Below are 20352 nucleotides of genomic sequence, written 5' to 3' on the forward strand. Positions count from 1 at the left end.
TGAATGTATTACCGGCAGCGCAGACTGTGGCCAAGTGAATGGAATCGATTGGGCGTGAATCGCGATAAAATTGTTCTTAGAACTTCTGCGTTTTGTATCCTGATGATTTGTTTGGTTGATCTCTTTTTGGATTCGCGTTAGGAGAGGTTTAGAAAGATATAGAAAGGACACTAAGACTGCCCATCGCTTTTTAGGTGATGAGACTGCCCATTTTACTATCAATCTGTAAAAGTTTAGCGATTGTGTTTTTATATTTTATGGAGTACAATAAAGATTGCTTCAGTACGCTTGCAATCGTAAACGTAACTTTCGTGTCAATGCTACTCATGAATATGAGCCCCATGCGTGACTTGAAACTAGTTGAGTTATCTTGCCAAAGAGTTACGTGGTTAGGTTTAATAAGTCTCACCGAATGTTTAGTAATTGACAAAAATTATTAAGAATAATTCTATCAAAAGTAATTTGAATCACATTTATAAACAACCAAACTCTTATAAGTATTTACCTTTTCCTCTATCCAAGAACACAACTTTCCACAGTCTCAACAACAAATAAAGAAAAAATAAAGTTGCCATTCCAATTAATCAATTCGTTTTACCGCATAGCAACGCAGAGCCCGTCCAATCCAGCTAAGTAAACGGGTAGTTAATGCAAATACATATAATTTGTCGTTTGTTTGTTGGTCGCATTAAGTAAGGTCCCTTGCTGTTCGGTGCCAAGTTTATTGTAGCGTGTTTAACTAAAGAGGTCGTATACAAGGTGTGTGTTAATTTTTTTATGCAGTTTAAATTGAATATGTTCTAAAAAAAATCTGTGTTCCGTTTTGACAATAGTTGTAGGTTTACTGGACTCATTTATTAGGGTAAAATTATTGTGATGTCGCACAGATAAAGATGTTTCTTTTGTATTTGTTGTTTTTATTTGTATTTTTTTTAAAAACACCTAAAATCAAAGTCAAAGTTTATTTCAATTAAACTATGTACTTAGATACGTTTGAAACTTCAACAAATAAAGAAATAAATAATAATCTGACAGTCTGTTAGTCAGTCCATCAATTAATAAAAGATACATATTTACAATTACATTAGGTGGTAATTTTTGTAAGATCTTATAATTAAGTATAGTTTACACTATGTGCTTTCCATTTAAAGGGCCATGATTAAAACACACCCTATATTCACATAATTTGTTACCAATTCATTAAGGAGCGTCTAGAACAGGTTTCATATATTAGTTTGTAGTAAAATGTTCGTTTAATTAGACTGAAAGTCATAAATGACGCTTCACTATACACGGTTACACATGGAGCTGTGAATATCCAGTATAAACTGACCTTTGAGTGTGAGATAAGGTTATACAAAGCGAGACCACGATAAACTGGTTTTGTGTAGTTTGATGTGTAATGTTTAATTAAAATATGGTCTAAGCTAAGTTTGGCATCTTGCTTGAGTTAAAGCACTAACAAGTGCTCGTCGTTTTAATAAGACACGACAATGTTTGTGGTTTGTGAATATTTTGGTAAATGTCATGTGGAAAGCGATAATTTTGTTAATACATACCTTTAGCTAACACATGCTTTGCTTAAAATTTTAGATAAATACAAAAGGGCTAAAGCTAAAGCTTTGTCTGAAAAAGATAGCAGTATTCTTCTTTTAAAAATTTTATAAGTTTTAAAAGGAGATTAATATCCATACACCACACAAGATTCCTCACATCTAACGAGCGAACTAGTTATGCTCTACAAACTGTTGTTTCGAAAGAAGTGTACAAAACTCTTCCAGAGTGATGTCAACTTATTCAAAATGTCCATCACAAATCGCATTGACGCTTCATTCACTCGTTATCTTATCCTTATTATGGTATAAACCGGTAAACGGGCAGACGGATCACCTGGTGCTAAGCAATCGCCGCCGCCCATGGATACCCGAAGTACTAAAGGCTTGCCGGCCTGATGGGGATAGTAATTTAAGGGTCGTTGGGGTAATGGGGGATTGGGACGAAAAGGAAGGGGGGGGGGTATTTAGACCACCGGTAACCTCACTCTTACAACGAAACAGAATGCAAGCGTTGCTTCACGTCGGTTTTCTGCGATCCTATTAAAAATCTTATTCACACATACTAAATATATCACTTAATAATTAACACCTTAACACAAAAGGATCTTAAAAACACGTACCCATTATCCCTTCACGAATTCGGGGAAAACTGACACACTCAGTAATACTCAGTAACACTCAAATGTTTCGAGTATCCTTTGTTCCGGGCATGTGTCGAGTAACGGTCACACGACAATAGATAACGAGCTCGTCCCATTTACCTTTTAATCTTTTATTTTGACAGCAACACGTATCCTCATCGGTTTTTTTGGAGGTCTGTATGTAGTAGGGGTCATTGCGGTTCATTTGACTGGTTTAAGAATTTTCACTGGTTTAATTACTACTAATACGTTGTTTATTATCCATCAAATGACTAAAGGAATAATTACGGATGTAGTACAAGCTAGATAAGTACATCAAAATTATTTATTTCAAATAGACTAGGAAGGCACTTACGAACGCCAAAGAATACCTATTATAATTCATATTTTACAAAATACGATACAAAACCCTGCATACTGTACCAGCCTTTTACATTTTTTATTCCCTGTGAGCGAAATACATTGCAAAAATAATCTTAAGCGTAGATCACACCCTTTTTCATACCTCATTTTAAATCGCGAACTAAAAAACCAATTTTGACTCGACGGTTTGATGCAGTAGCTGCACTGGCTGTTGTACCAAGTTCCCCCTTACACGCACATATTACACGTACCTGTAGAGTAGGGTTAGATGATAGAATATATATTATAGTATATAATAAATATTATTTATTCCCTAAAACTAAAGCAGAACCAATTTTGACAACGATACAAGCTCAACACAATACATAAGTTAGCCCACAGTGTGACCTACACTTTACGCATGATCGCGTATTGACAAAAAAAAATAAAGCCGTATTGGTATGTGCATTCTATTTTTAAACCGCACTGGGACGAATGTGAGCGATCGTTAGTTCTTTTTTTTTCTTTTTTTGGTATCGAGTAAAACCTTTGAAGTTACATTTTGGTGGCAAACTCGATTTTGACATAAATCAAGGAGGTTTTTTTACGATGGAAAGCCAGAAGTCATCATGAATAAGTTGTATGTCTTTTTGTGTACATGTTGTTGATATTTTATGTGAGGTATATTCAATTATAAACGACATTTTAATTGAAAAAAAAATCTAAAGATGGGCTCTAAGTAACAAGAAATATGAATAAAAAATGATATTAATTTCTTTTTCATCTTATAATTTTTCTCAACGTTTAATAAGATTCTTAATAACAAAATTATATTCAGAAGTAATAATTCGTATTCGTAATTTAATTAAATTGGTGTGTTCATCCAATTACTTATACCATTCATTCTCTTATTTTAATAATGGATATTTTCATTTACATTTTTTTCTAATTTGGCTGCGTGGCTATCTCTTTGTAGCCGCTAGTGGGTCTACCAAAATTAATAAAACCAATATTTTTATAATTGGTATTATTTAAAAAATAAATACTGTGAGATAGACTATCTCCATTTATTTTGGTAAACACAGACAGAGGATAATTTTAGTAGTACAACTTTTAATCGAGATTACTCGACCGGTTTCAAGGCACACCAGGGGCCTATAATCATGAGCAGCAAACGCGACAACTAACACCTATGAAACCTAATTATAACCAGGCATATTAACTTCACAATACTGCTTCTCAGTCAGAGTTCAAACAAATGCTCTACTCCAAACATTAATGATGAATCCCATTCCATTTTAACTTTATTAAAACAAAGCCAATACTTCACCATCATCTCAATTATCTAAGTCAAAACTTTGCAGTTTGCTTTACGAAGTTCAGTTAGGTGCTAAGCACAGTTTTTAGTTTAAGACGAAGACTTGAGACTCGCAGGCTCGATTTACTTTAAGTCTGAGACTGAGAACTTGGAGTTGGTCTCGTAATTACCGGTATAATGGCAGCGATCTCACAACTTAAGATGTCCCCGTTAAAATAGTTTGAAATTCTAGTTTGTGATCTGAAATACAATACTTAGCTTATCCTTGGATGTAGGATAAACAGAGGTATAAACAAATATTAGTTTTAAAGTCTCTTTGGTCGAGTGGTTGCTAATGTGATGGTCGAAAAAGGGGTATCAAAGTCAATTGTCAACCAGGCTACGCAATTGTAACGCCTCAGATGTTTCGGGAGTCAAAAAAGCAATTAGGGGTTTGAACAAACGTGTTTTTGGTTTCCTGGAAACTTCCAGTCATCGTACGGAGTCTAAAATGATGCCTAGGGTCGTGCAATGTCATCCCCTATATTAAAGCATTACATTGACAATATACACCTCTCTCTTTCTCTCTCACTCTTGTAAGGTATTCAGTTATGTAATTTAATTCATTCTATAAGAATATAAAGTCTACCTACCTCTATATTTAGTTGTCCTTGAACACTGCAACACGTTAGCACGAGCCTGAGAATCGATCTAGTTGTGCCCTGATTAATCGCCGCTTCATCCGATCTTGGATCTTATTGCGAGCGCCCATTGTCAAGCAAATTGGAACTACTTGGAAACTGTTACGATTGAATGCATTAAGGACTGTTGTCGAATAAAGGATTCATTAATACGTAGTACGTTTTGGAAGATAAGAGCGTAGGAAGAGGATGTTTGGAAATGTAAGATGCTCTTTTTTAAACAAGTAAATACTGTCGCACAGCTCGAGTATGCGATGAATTGATAGTAGGGAAGCCATCCGTAGCACGCATCTTTCCATGGAAAAAAACATAGCTTAGCTGAGTCCATTTCCACCAGTGCTATGAGTACCAATGAATATGATTGGTGGAAGCCAAATGCATGCACAGCAACGTAGCATAGGGTATCTCTAATGGAAAAGCAGCTTAAGTACTACGCTGGATAGTTAACATGGCGATACTAGTATAAGAGATTTATGTTTGTCACAGAGTGCTGCTGCCATTTCAAGATAGACGATCATTCAGTCACTTGCGGAAAAAGTCACCAATAAAAATGACATTCACAAGAACCAACCAGTATTTTTGTTAGGACATTTATTTTCTTTTTAATATTTGCTCCTAACAAAATTTTCTGCTGAAACAGAATGGCCATTGACAGTAACAACTTCAGTTATATAAATAGGACTGTAAAGAACCTCTTCAATAATCTAAATAGAATTTTGAAGAACTGATCTCTAAAATGATTGTGTCCTTACAAGCATGATGGATTCTGTGAGTTCTTGGAACCTTTGGAAGAAAGATAAGTCAAACAATGACTCGCTAATTTTTTTCTCACTTATTATTTACTGAGACATAGTATATTTTGATTTCGGCACGAAGAGGCCGACTCGACCGGAGTGATACTGTGTCCTCATCGTATGAGTGGGGTTACCGGTTGCCCAATTATACTCCCCATACCCAATCTCGCCAATTCTTGAAAACCCAACAAACCTAAAATTTCTAAGCCCCAAAAGGAAGGCAACGCACGTCCATTGACAGTGCAGGTTGCTTACCATCAGGTGACCCGTCTGCTTATTTACCCGCTTATCCCATAAAAAACTGAAACTGTGTCTTATATGAGAATAAAAAAACAATCTACCAATTCCATTCGATAGCAAATGTTGTAAATGTTTGCCAAATATTTCTTCGAATTCAACATCTTAGTCAGTGTATTTCGACACCAGCAATTTATACTACGCTAACTCGAAATTTGGTAAAAACGTTTTTTTATGCCAAGTTGCTTAAAATGTGTTTTTACATACGTCATAAAAAAATTGAGAAGAAATATGCAAAAATAAGAAAGTTACAAATCTTATAAAACGCTAAGTAAAGGTACTTTTTGAAATCACTCGATTTATATTACGCCAACTATTATTAGCGGAGTGTGCGCGGGGATCATTTTGGTCAAAGTCCGTGCAACACTGCACTAACTCATAGTTAGCGTAGTTTAGTGCGTTCGTGTGTATACTTGTTCGTTGGTAAAATGAACTACTTAGCGACCTTTACATAGTAAATACTTATGTGTTAACGTATTAATTAGTTTATTAACGGTACGTTGACTATTCTTTTTGTAAGTAAGTACATGTTCTTTATAAAAATATTGAAATATGCAACAGATGATTGATCATGCACTAAGACCTCCCGTACTACACTACGCTAACATTAGTTAGACGTGTATAAGATGTAACATTTTTTTGATGAATTACGTTTATAAACGGCTAACTTGCGCTAAATCAAAAAATAGAAATAATTAAGGAAATATAAATATGAGATATTACAATGAATAAATTAAATATTAAGCATACCAAATTTCAAAAAAGTATCTTAATTAATGTAAAAGTTATCATGTTTTTCCCTTTAAACGCCTCTACTGTAAAGTACGCTTTTTGAGTTAGCGTACCTAGTATAAATTGCTGGTGTCGATTTATTTGGACAAATAGTTTAACACAAATATTAGAAGTAAATACACAAACACTTTTCTAACAAATTACATTGCTTTCCTTCCCAGAAGTGATAGAAAATTCTCGAATGTTCCTCTTTGCTAGAGATCTATCGTTCAGTACAGTACGAAATACTGTGATCGTGTAGTTATTGTAACTAGAATAAAAATGTGTTCCACAAGCAATTTAAGTTGGAATCGACTTCTTATTTACGAACCTCTTTGGGTACTCTGCCTTTTAGTTATATACATAAATATATAGGTTTTTTTAATAAGATGGGTACTTAGCCTATGTTTCTTCAAACGCGCTTTTTAATAACGCACGCTAGATAAGCACAACTAGATACATTTTAGTACACATGTGACATTTCGTTACGGGTGTCCATGGGCCATGACCATCAGGTGATCCGCCTACTCGTTTGCATTCCATATATTCCCCTATTCCATAAAAAAGTTGTAAAAAAATTATTTAGTTGAAAGCGCTCAATATAATATAAGCAACACTAAAAAAATGTAGCCTGATCTGAATTGAACGCCAAACCCCTTACTCGGCATTCGCACTTATGATCACTCGACCAGCAAGGCTCAATAACAAATTTAAAACTACATCAAATTCGTAATTTCATTTTCCGAAAACAACCAAAGCTAAAGTACTGAGTAAAACTCAATGTAATTTAATGTGAATATTTGTTTTTGTTGGCTAATGGACCCAAAAGTTTTAAAATGGTGACCGCGTACCGGAAGACACAGAGTGGTCTGGCTACTTAAAAAGTGTGGTAACGACAATGAGGCGGTGAAAATTGTAATTCTGGCTTTAAAGGGCAGTAGGAAGGCTTAACGTTTATGTTTTGCTTGTGTTTTGATACATAGTGTTAGAGGAGATGTCCCACATTTCTCTTTAACATAATGCGTGATACTTTACAGGGTGCTGGATGTTATAAATACCTCAGGCTCTCTATTTTTCAAAATATATTCCCACACTAAAAACACGTTGCCAATAGCATAATACAACAAAACATTTCAACGGAAACTGCAAACCAAAAAATATATTTTTTCTAAAGAAATAAAAAAAATATCATGTATTAAATTCTTGATGACCAGCTCCATGCACCTTGATTACAGAAGAGATGTAATGTTGTAGGTTGTCTAGAAATGTTATCACACATCCCGTGCGGTTGTGACAATGCCGTATTTGTAAAGAGTATTTAAATTGGCTCAAAGAAAAAAAAACACTTTTTAACAAATATGTGGTTTAAATTAAGTCATAATGAGTTTTCTCCATACGGTATAAATATGGGTATTCCACATCTGAAAATCTCATAGACATCTGTTTTGTTCGAAAATAAAGCCGCGTTTACATTAAACACAGATAGCAATCAACAAACTATTTAGAAACAGCCTTAATCACAAATGTTTGGTTTCTCTGTATTAATATTCAAACTAAACCATAATTTCCCTAGATACCACTCCATGTCTGTGAGTAACTAACCTAACTAATGCAACAAACTATCATCTACAGTAAATTAAACTCGATAAAGGTTTTTATTGCTTACTACATAGAGTTTCATTTATTTTGACAGCTATTGAATTAAAAGTCAGTACTTTTACTGTGTTAAACTCAATTTATAACCTAAATATGATATTACAAAGAACATCAGCGCTTCTCATATATTTTCCTTTTGATCTTTATCGTATCAGCCCCATCGATCAATGGTATTTAAAGGCTAATCAAACCACTGAATGGAAAAGTCAATCTAGCGTATCAACTTAATACCTGTTGTAATTAGTGCCATTATAATAATTGCCCAATAATTTTCATCATCATCATAATAATATCAGCCACAAGACGTCCACTGCTGAACATAGCCCAATGACCCAATTTTACGATGAAATATTTGCATGCACACCACCTCTTTAACGTTTACCGCAGCACCAGACCACCAAATTCAGTCTACAACTATTCGAAAACCCAAACTTTCTGCAGCCCAGAAACTGAAATCAAAACCCGAGGTCAACTTCGCCTTTATACTGAAAAAGTTCCAAAACTAAGCAGTTCCAATTAAAATGTCGCAAAATTTATTTTCATCGCCGAAGCTATCTAGGACGGTAATGGCTTATTTACGATCAAATTTAGGCGAGTTTGAAGAAAATGACTCGTTACAGCCTTCTATACTTTAACTAGGCTAAAACCACTAAGTGATTTTGCTAATGGCTAGAAAATTCCTCTGAAAATATAATTAAATTTTAAGAGCGGTATCCAATATCAGGTTGTTTACGAAACAGTTTTTGTTAATAGTTTCGAGCAGGTAAGTATAGGTGTTTTTGGTATAGATATAGAGTTTTTTTGTCTATTATTAACATAAAACCAAAACAAAATGTGAGTACACACTCATTTTAACCTCAAAACAATTTTTGTTTATAATTTCAAAGAAGAACTGGTGTTTTTAATCAGATATAGTTTGTTTTTCCTTGAAATGAAAACACTTATACTCTATTATCAAATGAAAACCAAAAAGAAATGTGCGTATCGCACTCTTTTCAACCACAAAACGTTGGTATTTTTTCAAATATTCGAAAAAGCTTACCCCACAGGCGATTCCATTGTAATACATAACATTAATTGGTTGAACAAAATGTGCCCCAGGCTAGGACGAGCAAAGAAGTTCAAAAAGGGTCATTGACCTTACTTACCCAGAAATATACTCCAGTTTATGAAATCTGATAGCAACCTCAAGCTCTAACTACCTAGCGGGTTTACCGAGGTACTATCTACCGACTTGACAACCAGGGGTAGAAACGGGGGTGTTTTTTAGTTAGCGTGAGTCTGACAATGCCTCTCGCCTCGCCTAAGACGGGAGAAGCCATTGGATGATTTTCCCCCTTAAAAAAATAGCTATACATCACCAGACTCTTATGGTCTTGCTTCGTGCTTTTCTTCCACACATTCAATGGTCAGTTTGTTTTGGTCTTATAGCTTGATGTCTAGTCGTGTCTACCAGTTATGGAACCTGGTAGCAACCTCGTTATTGGTGATATACACAGACACGAGGAAAATTTAATGTATGCGGGTTGATTTGATCAAATCAAGAAATCTGATGTAGGGATGACAGCATACCTAAGTGCAGTGGCGTAGCGTGCGTTGGCGGGACCCCGTATAAAAAATTGTTTGGGGGCCCTTATATTGTTTGGGGGTAAAGATTTTTCACAAAAGAAAAAAAATATTGTGAAAAGAAATATTTATTTATCATAACATAATTTAACCATTTTACAAATAAAAATCAAATTTTAAATATTCATTCTCCTTGCCTTTTTTTCGGCAAACTGATTTATTAAATCATTTATGGCTGATGATGATTTTAGTTTTTCTAAAGTTTCTACCTCTATGGACAATAGTGAGAGGTCTGACAGCCGTTCTTGTCCCATCGAAGTTCTTAAGTAATTTTTTATCAGTTTTAATTTTGAAAAACTTCTTTCAGCAGTTGCGGTTGTAACTGGAAGAGTCAAGAATAAAAAGCATGCTGTGATTACCTCGGGAAAACTAGATGCAAGACTATTGAATTTTACTAGCAATAATTCAATGAGTTCTTTGATGGAATAAATTTTTTGAATTTCAGATTTTAAGCATGTTTTTAGAGCCTTTAATTGGTCACAAAGATTAACTGAGATGTCCTTACTGTATTTAACCGACAGTTTTCCGGAAGCGATAAATATCTCTTCGTTTGAAGAAGATAGGAGTTTCTCCGGTTGTAATATTTCGAACATACTACTCAGGTCGCAAAGGCTCTGAAATCTTTCTTTAGTTTGAGAAATTAATATATCTAAACAACAATAGTATACATTGACTTTGAAATAGGATTCCGGGTCGGAAATTCTCTCATCTTGTGATAATTCATCAAAAAAACGCTTCGTTATCTTTCGCCTACTGTTTTTAAAAACAGTTGTTACCCCCCACTCTTTTGCTAAATCTTTGGACTCATTTAGCAAACTATTAAATGAAATCTGATTTCTTAATTGGCACAGTCTATTTAAAAGATTACTTAATAAAATACTAGATTTCTGTAAGTCATTATTTTCATGCTGTAGAGCTTTAGAAATAGGATTAATAATTTCAAATAGTGAAGAAAAAAATGTAACGAGCACTAAGAAATCATAACTCTCCAAAATATTAATTATATTTTTACATTCTTCACGTTCATCTTTTTTATTTGAAATTAAATTTAGTTGGTACAAAGTTTTCATGATTAGTAAAAAATTTTTCTTTACCGCTAATAAAGCGTCGTTCCTAGAAGACCATCTGGTTGGACATACCTTTTTGAGGGTAATCAAATATTTTTCAGATGGATCGTCACTTAGCATAGCCCAGCGTTTTATACTATTGCCAAAAAAGTATATATTTTTTCTAAATTATCGAAAAAAGTCGATACTTCACGAACGTGTCTCGCAGCATCGTTTAAAACCAAGTTTAAAGCGTGCGCAGCACAATGAACATAATCGGCATTTGGAGCATGCTCTTTTATTAGGGTTTGTAATCCTCCATAAACACCCGACATAACATTTGCTCCATCGTAACCCTGTCCTCTACATTTAGTCAAATCAATTCCATATTCTTTAGTCAAATTTAAAATGTCAGTTTTCAGACCTGCAGCACTGCAATCGGTTACTGCTATAAATCCTAAAAAGGACTCACAGATTTTTATTTCTTTAGGCACATTATCATCATTTTCTGTAACCGAGATATATCGAAAAACTACAGAAAGTTGGTCAATTTTTGACAAGTCTTGTGTTGTATCCAGAATTATTGTCAGAAATGGAGCTTTTTTAATTTCTGAGATAATATTGTTCCTAACGGTGGTACCAAGCAAACTAATAATTTCGTTTTGAATCGTAGGACTTAAATAATTTATTTCGCCTTTCGGTTTTAGAAGAAGTTCTTTTAAAGTTGCATCATAGTTAGATAGCAAACGTAAAATTGCCATAAAATTTCCAGAATTAGAATCATGCCCTCTCAAAGATAGATTACAAGATGCTAAAGTAATTATAACATTAATTATACGATGCAGTACATCTCTCCAGAATGTAATTTTACTATTGATTTCACTTTGCAATAGAGTATCGATGGTATTTCCTTGCAACCAATTATTATAAGAGAGTGAGGCATTCATATGCTGCTGTGACTTTTCATGGTCAAGTATAGTTTGCGTAAAATTGCTTCTAACCGAAACACCGTTAACCCAAGCAGAGGAGTATGATTTGTTTTGACGATCTGCTAATAACCAACAGAAGTGACAGTACGGTTTGTTTAAAACGTTAGAATAACATAACCATGGTCTTACAAGTTTTATGCCTGCCTGATTGAAATATGAATAGTAATAGGCCGAAAAAGGTCGGTTACTTTCTGAATCTTTTGGAAATGGTCCTTGTGGTTTAAATGGACCCAATTTAAAAATTATTTTTCGTTCGCATTCAGATAAATTGTCACCAAAATTTCCTCTATCTGATGAAATTATATTACAATCTTCAAATATATCAGAATCGTTGACTTGGTGTTCTTCAATTTCTGGATGGACATCCGATGAAGTATGTGCTTGGCTTTCTTCTATTTCCGAATGGATATTTGACGAAGAACGTGCTTCAGAAGAATCTAAAAATAAACGAGTATTCGTTAAAAAATAAATACGAATGCTTTGATACTAAACTAAAAAGAGTTATATATAAATAAATAACTTTACTGAGGGTCACAGTTAGAGAGTGTTCAGTTCAGACGCATACAGACTCTACACTGATAAAAAAGCTAACTTGACTCAAGAGCCAAAATCTTGAACCAAGAAACTCATTTGGAAGAAAATGAGTTTCTTGAATGAAGAGAATAAATTCTTGAGTCAAGAAATTGTTCTTGATTCAAGTAAATTTTTCTTGTCTCAAGAATTTATTCTCTTGATTCAAGAAACTCATTTTCTTCCAAATGAGTTTCTCGGTTCAAGATTTTGGCTCTTGAGTCAAGTTAGTTTTTTTATCAGTGTACGCGGATTGTGCTCGTATTAGTAGATACAAAATCACCTGCGGCCCGTCCGTGCGTTACATTACACCTGCGTGCTATTTGAACGCAGCGCCTAGTGTAGTGGCCATACGAAACGAGAACAACCCGAAAGCGAGTCTGCACATCTGAAGTTCTCAACACGCAATTTACGATACGATACAGACTGATAGACAAACAACAAAACAAATTGATCCTATAGATAAGTTAGAGTTTTGGTTTTTTTTTGTTTCGTGGCACGGAACCCTAAAAACAAAATTCACCCTTCGCTACAGGTAAATAATAAACCAACCACGCGTATCTGACCACGCAGATCCACATTAGCGTCGTGTAAAATAGTACTTGTGTAAATTAGTAAGTACTTCGGTTTTTCGAAGAACTAATTTTACAATTAGACATTTATTTTTAGACCTCATCCGTTTTAAGATTTTTGCCAAACCAATTTCATGTAAAAGTTTAATTAGTAAGGAGTCTCCAATATCTTTTTTAGATTTTTGGAACAGTAGTTGTGAAAATCGAGGGGGGGAGACCACTTTTTGTGACGGACAGATTGACAGACCGAAATTAAAAGATTTCCTTGTTTATCACTACGGACCCCGAATAAATGGGTTGAGTAGTACTTACCTTTCCAATCTAAATCACTCACAGTATCTTGTCTCTGAAAAAATGAAGAAATTTTGGGCACTTTTTTTATAACCTCTTCCCTTTTCCGTTTACTTTTTCTTTTCTCAGCACCGCTGGGATAATCTCTTTTCCTTTCACTCATTTCTCTTACAAATCGCTACTAATATTGTTAAACCAGAAGAACAATATTGTTTGTACTGAATTACAATGTAATGCACAATTACATAAAACGCGTGAATAAACACTGCACTGCACTCCGTGGTTTAACATCCAATGTAGAGTATGTACGTACACGTATATCGCGATATCGACTTTATTATTGAGGGATTCCCCGCTGAGTTGCAGATGAAGTAAGTAAAACGGGGAAGTCCCGCAGCCCGCCATAACGTTGTAGAGTGTTGCCAACTTTTGAACGCACGCTTAAGGCGGGATAAAAAGTAATTGCTTTATAGAATTTTGTCATTTGTAAAATAAAATAAATTAGGAAGTTTTTATTTCTTTTTCCTTACACACTTTGGGGCCCCCGTGGCCCGGGGGCCCCGTATAATTGATACGGCAGATACGGCGGTAGCTACGCCCCTGCCCAAGTGGCTTTTGTATATCGATCATAAAATAAAGTGGCATACTAAAATATCGTTGGATGACACTATACATATAGGTATTATACGTATTGAAATGTCTGGGCTTTTTGCTATCGTTTTTCTCTTTAATTAAAAGGAATGAATTTCAAATTCCTTAATATCGTACGTTGATTAATATACGTTTAAACATAATTAAAACTTAAGTGGTTTTCAACTATGTAACTGATGTTTTAAGTTTTATAAACAATAAAGTATTGAAATTAACTTAATTTTCTCTTTTGTTGCAGCAATTTGACTCAATGTGCAAAGCTGAAATATCATTCTTAATACCACGGATACTATTAAATGTAAGTACTGTATATTTTTTTTATAATAATAACAACATCGTTACTTCCAAGAAGAGAAAAATTGCGGTAAAATTGTAGTATTTTTTTTAACAAAGGTTAATTTAATGGAACTTTTCCATGTTGAAAAAAGTTTCATGAATAAAACTATTCTCACTATTAATTGCGTATGAGGTACTTATTAGGACCCATATAAATATCGATAAAGGTAGTCGGAACACAATGATTAATACTATTGGCATTATTTACCTGCGTATTCTCATATAAAGAGCACTCTATCTCAATTTAAGACCACGATACCCTGAGAATCATCAACATTTGCACTTCGATATCCATTCCTAATGCTAATAAAATAAAGACGTTTTCTATTCCAAAATGCTGCCGGAGTCTACTCAGCAGTCTATAAAGTAGAGCAGTTGCAATAAAACTGACATAAAATTGCAAATTGCAAAAATTTTACGAGGTTCTGTAGGCACATATATACTGCTTACTATGTATACGACTATATTCGATTGAGTTCACACATACATGATACAAGCATCTAATGAAAACTATCTAAAAACATACAGAGTTTATAAAATACCACAATTTCAAACCACTTTCCTCTCAATTCAATTCAAACACACGTACAGTACACCAAATAAAATGCGCAACAACCATGTGAAATTCAAATGTCAACACAGGAAAACTTTTGTTGAACACTATACTGTTTCTAGGTTAGGTTTTATCCGAGTCTTTCCAATTCTTTTGTGCGACGTATGTCATAAGTCAACGCGGGACATGGCCCCAAAATAACGCAACGAGCCCCATTGTGTGTTCGAACAAAGTTCCCTTGGAAAACATGCTTTTTAAATTGTTATTTTTTGTTACCTTTTCACTTGATGTTAGCTTATAGGAGCTGCAATAACAAACAGCCTATTTTCTTTTGAATATCTTGCAAATGAATAAGATTTCTTCCATAGAATGTGACAGAAGTAAATGCAAGACAGTTTTTTTACAATCGTGTCCCCAAACTTTTTGTTACAAATATTACAACATTTTGATCTTCTCCAGAAGTAGATAACAATGTATTAAGTAGATATTTGTGTTGCCTTGAATATTGGATGCCCACTTAGATGAAGTTGTTCGATGAAGTAGAACCGGGCAACTTTACTAATGGCCAAGTTTGTTAGTGTGCATAAGTGGGTCGTTTAATTCTTATAGCCACCCATTTTTTTCTTTGTAATCAAATAGAAAACCTACTATTTTTATGCACAAAGAAAAATACTTATTAATTTTTCTGGCATCATTTCAATTCTTTAAGAAAATTTGATCTTGAAATCTCGTATCAGTTTACACTAAATCATCTTCCTCTTCACAAAATAGTTACTAAGCCTGTCACTCATATCATGTTTCTTCCACAGTGTCTATGCATATGGTGTGTCCTACGACTATACCACCTCCTCCGAGCCGGCGTCACATGGAAGGGCGCAGCCCCCATCGAGCTGTGACTACTACCGCCCCTCCAGCCCTCGGAGCCCCAGCCCCGGCACTCGCTACCATGCGAGTCCACGCTCCTCTTAGGAGGGGCAGAAAGTGACACCGATGCTAGCCTTCATGAACTATGACGTGAAAAACCGTCACTATTAACTAGGGTTTAAGGTTCAGTTTTGTTTGTTATGAAAGCTGTTTGACACGTCAACGAATTTGGTTTTGGTGTGATAACAAAATTGTAGTACCACTCTCTGTTATTAATGTAGTGTTCTAGTTATACGTAATTGTGTTTAATTTCTTTACGTACAAATGATCTCTGATCACCGGGAACCACTTCTCGGAATTATTGTGTAAGGATATTAAATACTTCATACTACTTCGTTCAGGCTTTCTCTTCTAGGAAATGCTTCAACACTTGAGTTTCTCTGTCATTTCTAAGATTTCATTTTAATTACTGCTTCTGAGGAAAAAAAAATATGTTTGTTTAACTTATTACGTATACAATCTTTTCTGTTTCTGAGTAAAATCTAAAGATCTCTGTGCTAAGGACCTAGGTCCTTTGATCCACAACCTTCGACCTACATTTTGTACCTATTTACATATCCGATCTTTAGTATTCTGTACAAAACCTAGATCACTGGAACCGCATCGAAGATCGGGTCCATAGATAGCAACCGAAGGGTCCGTAACTACGGTAATCCGTTTTTGTGTTAGTTTTTGGTCCTTATGTAGAATTTAGTGGAAGATTTGGAACGATATTCCGTTCCATGGTATTAACATTAATAATTATCTGGTTCTATCTTTATAAACAAAGTTCTTTACTTGCATTTGCGAATTGGATCACAGCTAATAGACTGATACCGTTTTATGGCGAAAAGACAATAAAAAAGTGAAGAGACCCTTCGAAGAGGCTCTTAAGCCCTCCCTTGGGCGCCAATTATCTAATTCTTTTATTTAAACTTAATTACTTTTGCGTTTTACCAGCTAATTGCAAAAACAACCAAAGCATTTATTATTTAAAAAGGTAATTATGCAAATGTAAGTGCAGCCGGTGATTAAAGCAATGAGAATTTTGCATGAACTGTGCATTGCGTGTTCCCAGTTTCGTGATTCGAACAAAAAAACACAAAGCTTTCCTTTATGAGATATTTTTGCAAATTACCTTTTGAAACACAAAGGGAATTAATTTTTCAAATTCCGCTTTAGGTATTATGAGATAATTAATCTGGTAATGTGTTTTGTCTACAGAAATATTTTACGTAAATGATAAAACGGACGCCCGGGGCAAGATAGCTGTGGCTGAAACTTGTTGTGGGTATTCAAAATAGTATTATTTTATCACTTTTTAATTTACGATCTATTATTATGTTTCATACAGTCTCTGTTTTTGGCGTCCTTGCCATTTAAGTCTACGTAATATCTAAGCTGTCAAAATCAGGTATAATGACTAATTATTATTTTTTAGCTTATTTTAAAACAATAGACCCGTATTTTTTATTTTATTAAGGAAACAAATACTTTGGCGATTTATTAACTTGAAATACCGCGTGACGGCTCTTCTAGGAACGTTTTACACGTAGAAATGACGTACTTGCTCCCACTCCTAAACTTTGATTCGTTTTATCTAAGTATTGTTATCTTAAAAAATACGCGTCTAAATATTTTCATTACCTAACTGACGGACTAAATAGATTTTTCATTTTTACCCCGTCATCATCCCTGAATGATGAGCATTTGTCTCTTTAGCTGTACCTGAGTGATCATGGTATTTGTAATAAAATAGGACCCATAACCTGTTTTCTTTTTAATACAGTCTTAAATCTGTTTATACCTTTATATTCGCTTGACGTGTCATTTAGCGATTCAATCTTCCATGTTATCGAGAGTACAATAAATAATAATGTTCAGTGCGTATCAAGTTAAGATATCAATTCGATGTTTATAACCGTTTTTGGAAAAGAGCTATTTATTTTGTAATGGGTTTTTCAAGCTGGTGATCAAATTGATTGATGGAGTTATTTGTGAATGAGTTTTATGTAATTTTCAGTGGAAAACGAAGTCTGGATATATTTTGTACATTGTGTAGTCTGCTTATGAAAACTTATGTATGTAACTAGTCAACCTATTCCAGTCTGTCTTTCTTTGATGACCTAATTTTTTACTCTGTCATTTTGTTATAAAATTGAAAATCTATTGAAGATATTTGTCGAATTTGAGTAGGTCAATATGCTGACTTTGGTATAATTTTGCTATACGTTGTTTATTTTCGATATGTTTGTGCCTAAAGCAGTAAAGTAATTATATTCCAAAGAAAAATGAAATTGATTATTTTTATTGGATAATAGATTGAATACGTGTAATTTTATTTATTTTCGATCAAAACATATTTTAAATACAAAACTAAATGTTAACTTAGCGGACTGCACATTACAAACCCTTAACGGAATAACATAAAACTCTACATTATTTTGTTAAACGTAACTCTAAACAACTGTAAATAAAGCTTGTTCAAAAACAATAAAGGCAAGACCAGTTAGAAAAACAACATTTTAAACTAAGTTTAGATCAAAGAAAAACTTTTTGTTAACGCGGTTTTGTGAACATTGTGAAAGCCATAGAGAACTCACAAAGCCTCCGTTGTTCGATCAAACAAATTATTTGATCTAAAATTATTTGTAAATACTACATAAAAAAACATATTTTGTATATAAAAAATTATGTAAATGTATATTTATAGACGCAAAGCTTGTTTTACTGCTTGTAAATACATAGAAATGGATTTTTATTGGGCCATGTATAGCCTTTAAGTGTAAACGCTGTATAAAAATAGACAAATGAATAAAATAATAAAAAAATACGTTACAATGAAATTCCGATATTATAAACGTCTAATAAATTGAATGTTGAAACTGTTGATGTGGTTTAATTTATTAAATAAGGTAGTGTAATGTTGGCTACGATCTACAGAACTACTGAACCAATTGACATATTTCTTAGATTATTTATGCGGGGACTACAAGTATTTTTTATCCCGATATTCCTATAAGATCGCTACTTATTTGAGAAAAATGTTTTACGTTTTTTTTTCTGGAGTAAGCCGGTAAACGAATAGACGTATCACCTGATGGTAAGCAATCGCCGCCGCCCATGGACACTTGAAACACCAGAGGCGTTATGAGTGCGTTGCCAGGGTTTTGGGGGTTAGGAATTAGGGTTGTTGAGGAATCAGGGATTGGGAAGGGGGCCTCCGTAACCTCACTCACACAACGATGTTAAGTCACTGTCATGGAAAGCTAGTGTTTTAATATAGGTAAAGACTTAATTTTACCTTTTTCTCATTTGACTTAATATCCGAAGGAATTATTCACTCTTGGCGTAGGTCATCAATAATTCAGTTGGAGCAATCTGCGACTTTTTCGTTTAAAAAGTCGTTTATTATGTGAAACTTTGTTACTTAATTTCTTCTGATAAGTCAAAGAGTAAGTTTTTTTACAAGTTCAAACTTGTTAAGAATTTATAATCAATCATAAAAGTTTTTTAACTATTTCGTGTCAGTTTGTCACTTGGTTTAATCTAAGTATCTGGTCATCGATGAAGTTTAATTGGTGAGTAAAAAGTCCAAAGTGGGCCAGTCACATTTTCGGAGAAACAACGAACATTAGGGTAAATGTTTTCTGGAGTGGCTGTTCTGTAACCATGGCTATTCAAACGTAGTGTACGGCGTCCAGCTAGGTGGAGTAACGATATCCGCAAAGTGGCTGGCTGTGGCTGGATGCGAAGACCTGAACATCGAACTCAGTGGCGTGTGAAAAAATATACAAGACACTTACTATGAACAACCTCAAATCCAACCACCTTTTCATCACATAAAATTGTAGCATATACCTCTACGTCACACTGTTGACATACATTTTTAGTACATAAACTTGTAGGCTTGTAGCATATACCCTTTGGACTATGTCACACTGTTCACATACATATTCGGGAAGTCAACAAAATGAGAATGTGTTCATTACCACGCCATGTTCCCGTCACAACTCACACCTCCGTCCCAAAATGATTAAAACTTTGGATTTTAGTTGCATTTCAACGGAATGCCACCGCGGAGTCGTTGTTAATGAAATTTTAAATTAATTAACTACAACTTCACGACTCGGCGCTGAATAGTTGGAATAATAGTTTTATTTTAGTATAACTTTCGATATTTTAACTCGAAGTCAGATGATAGTGTTTGCTCTTTTCGTGGTTTGTTTTGTGGTGTTCGGTTTGAAATGGAAAAGCGGTAGGAAAGCTTTGGTGATCGTTTTCAATTTGCTGATCACCTTAACAAAGCTTTATTTTTATGGTTACGACCAATATGTATTTACAACCACGCAAAGGAAAGGAAGAAAGAAAAATATTTTACTTTATTTGCACCATTGTAAGATAATACAGACAAAACAAGAAAATAAAAAAAGCAGTAGCCTGGGCACGATGGCTGGAGACACACTAGTCAGTTCAAATGTTTATTATAATATCAAAGTACACGATTGTCAATGGGATAGTGATCGGCCGCTAGGCCACGTGATACAGAATCAATTATAATATGACCTGACTATGTAAAAAAATATGTTGATAAACCCTCCTAAGAATTTAGGTCCCTAGTCCAAATAAATTTCCTTTTGTTAAGGACGAAACTCTTACTCTTACTGTTAAAATATTTGCCCATTTATTTACTACGTGAAGTAGTACTCTAATCTCATACATATTTTTCTTTTCAATCACATATGTTTAAATAAGAATGT

At 34.3% G+C, this 20352-nt stretch overlaps 1 protein-coding gene across 2 annotated transcripts in view; it reads left to right on the forward strand.

Annotated features, from left to right (window-relative positions):
- Nucleotides 1–18481, forward strand: part of LOC118263850 (uncharacterized) — an 85249-nt gene extending 66768 nt beyond the window's left edge. For both annotated transcript variants that reach the window (XM_050705216.1, XM_050705215.1), the window contains exons 6-7: nt 14039–14098; nt 15499–18481. In XM_050705216.1, the coding sequence (XP_050561173.1) occupies nt 14039–14098; nt 15499–15585 (147 nt within the window). In that variant the 3' untranslated portion in view covers nt 15586–18481. The remainder of the gene's footprint in view (nt 1–14038; nt 14099–15498) is intronic.
- The last annotated feature ends 1871 nt before the right edge of the window (nt 18482–20352 follow it).

This window comes from Spodoptera frugiperda, chromosome 27, assembly GCF_023101765.2.
Source record: "Spodoptera frugiperda isolate SF20-4 chromosome 27, AGI-APGP_CSIRO_Sfru_2.0, whole genome shotgun sequence".
Classification (NCBI taxonomy): domain Eukaryota; kingdom Metazoa; phylum Arthropoda; class Insecta; order Lepidoptera; family Noctuidae; genus Spodoptera; species Spodoptera frugiperda.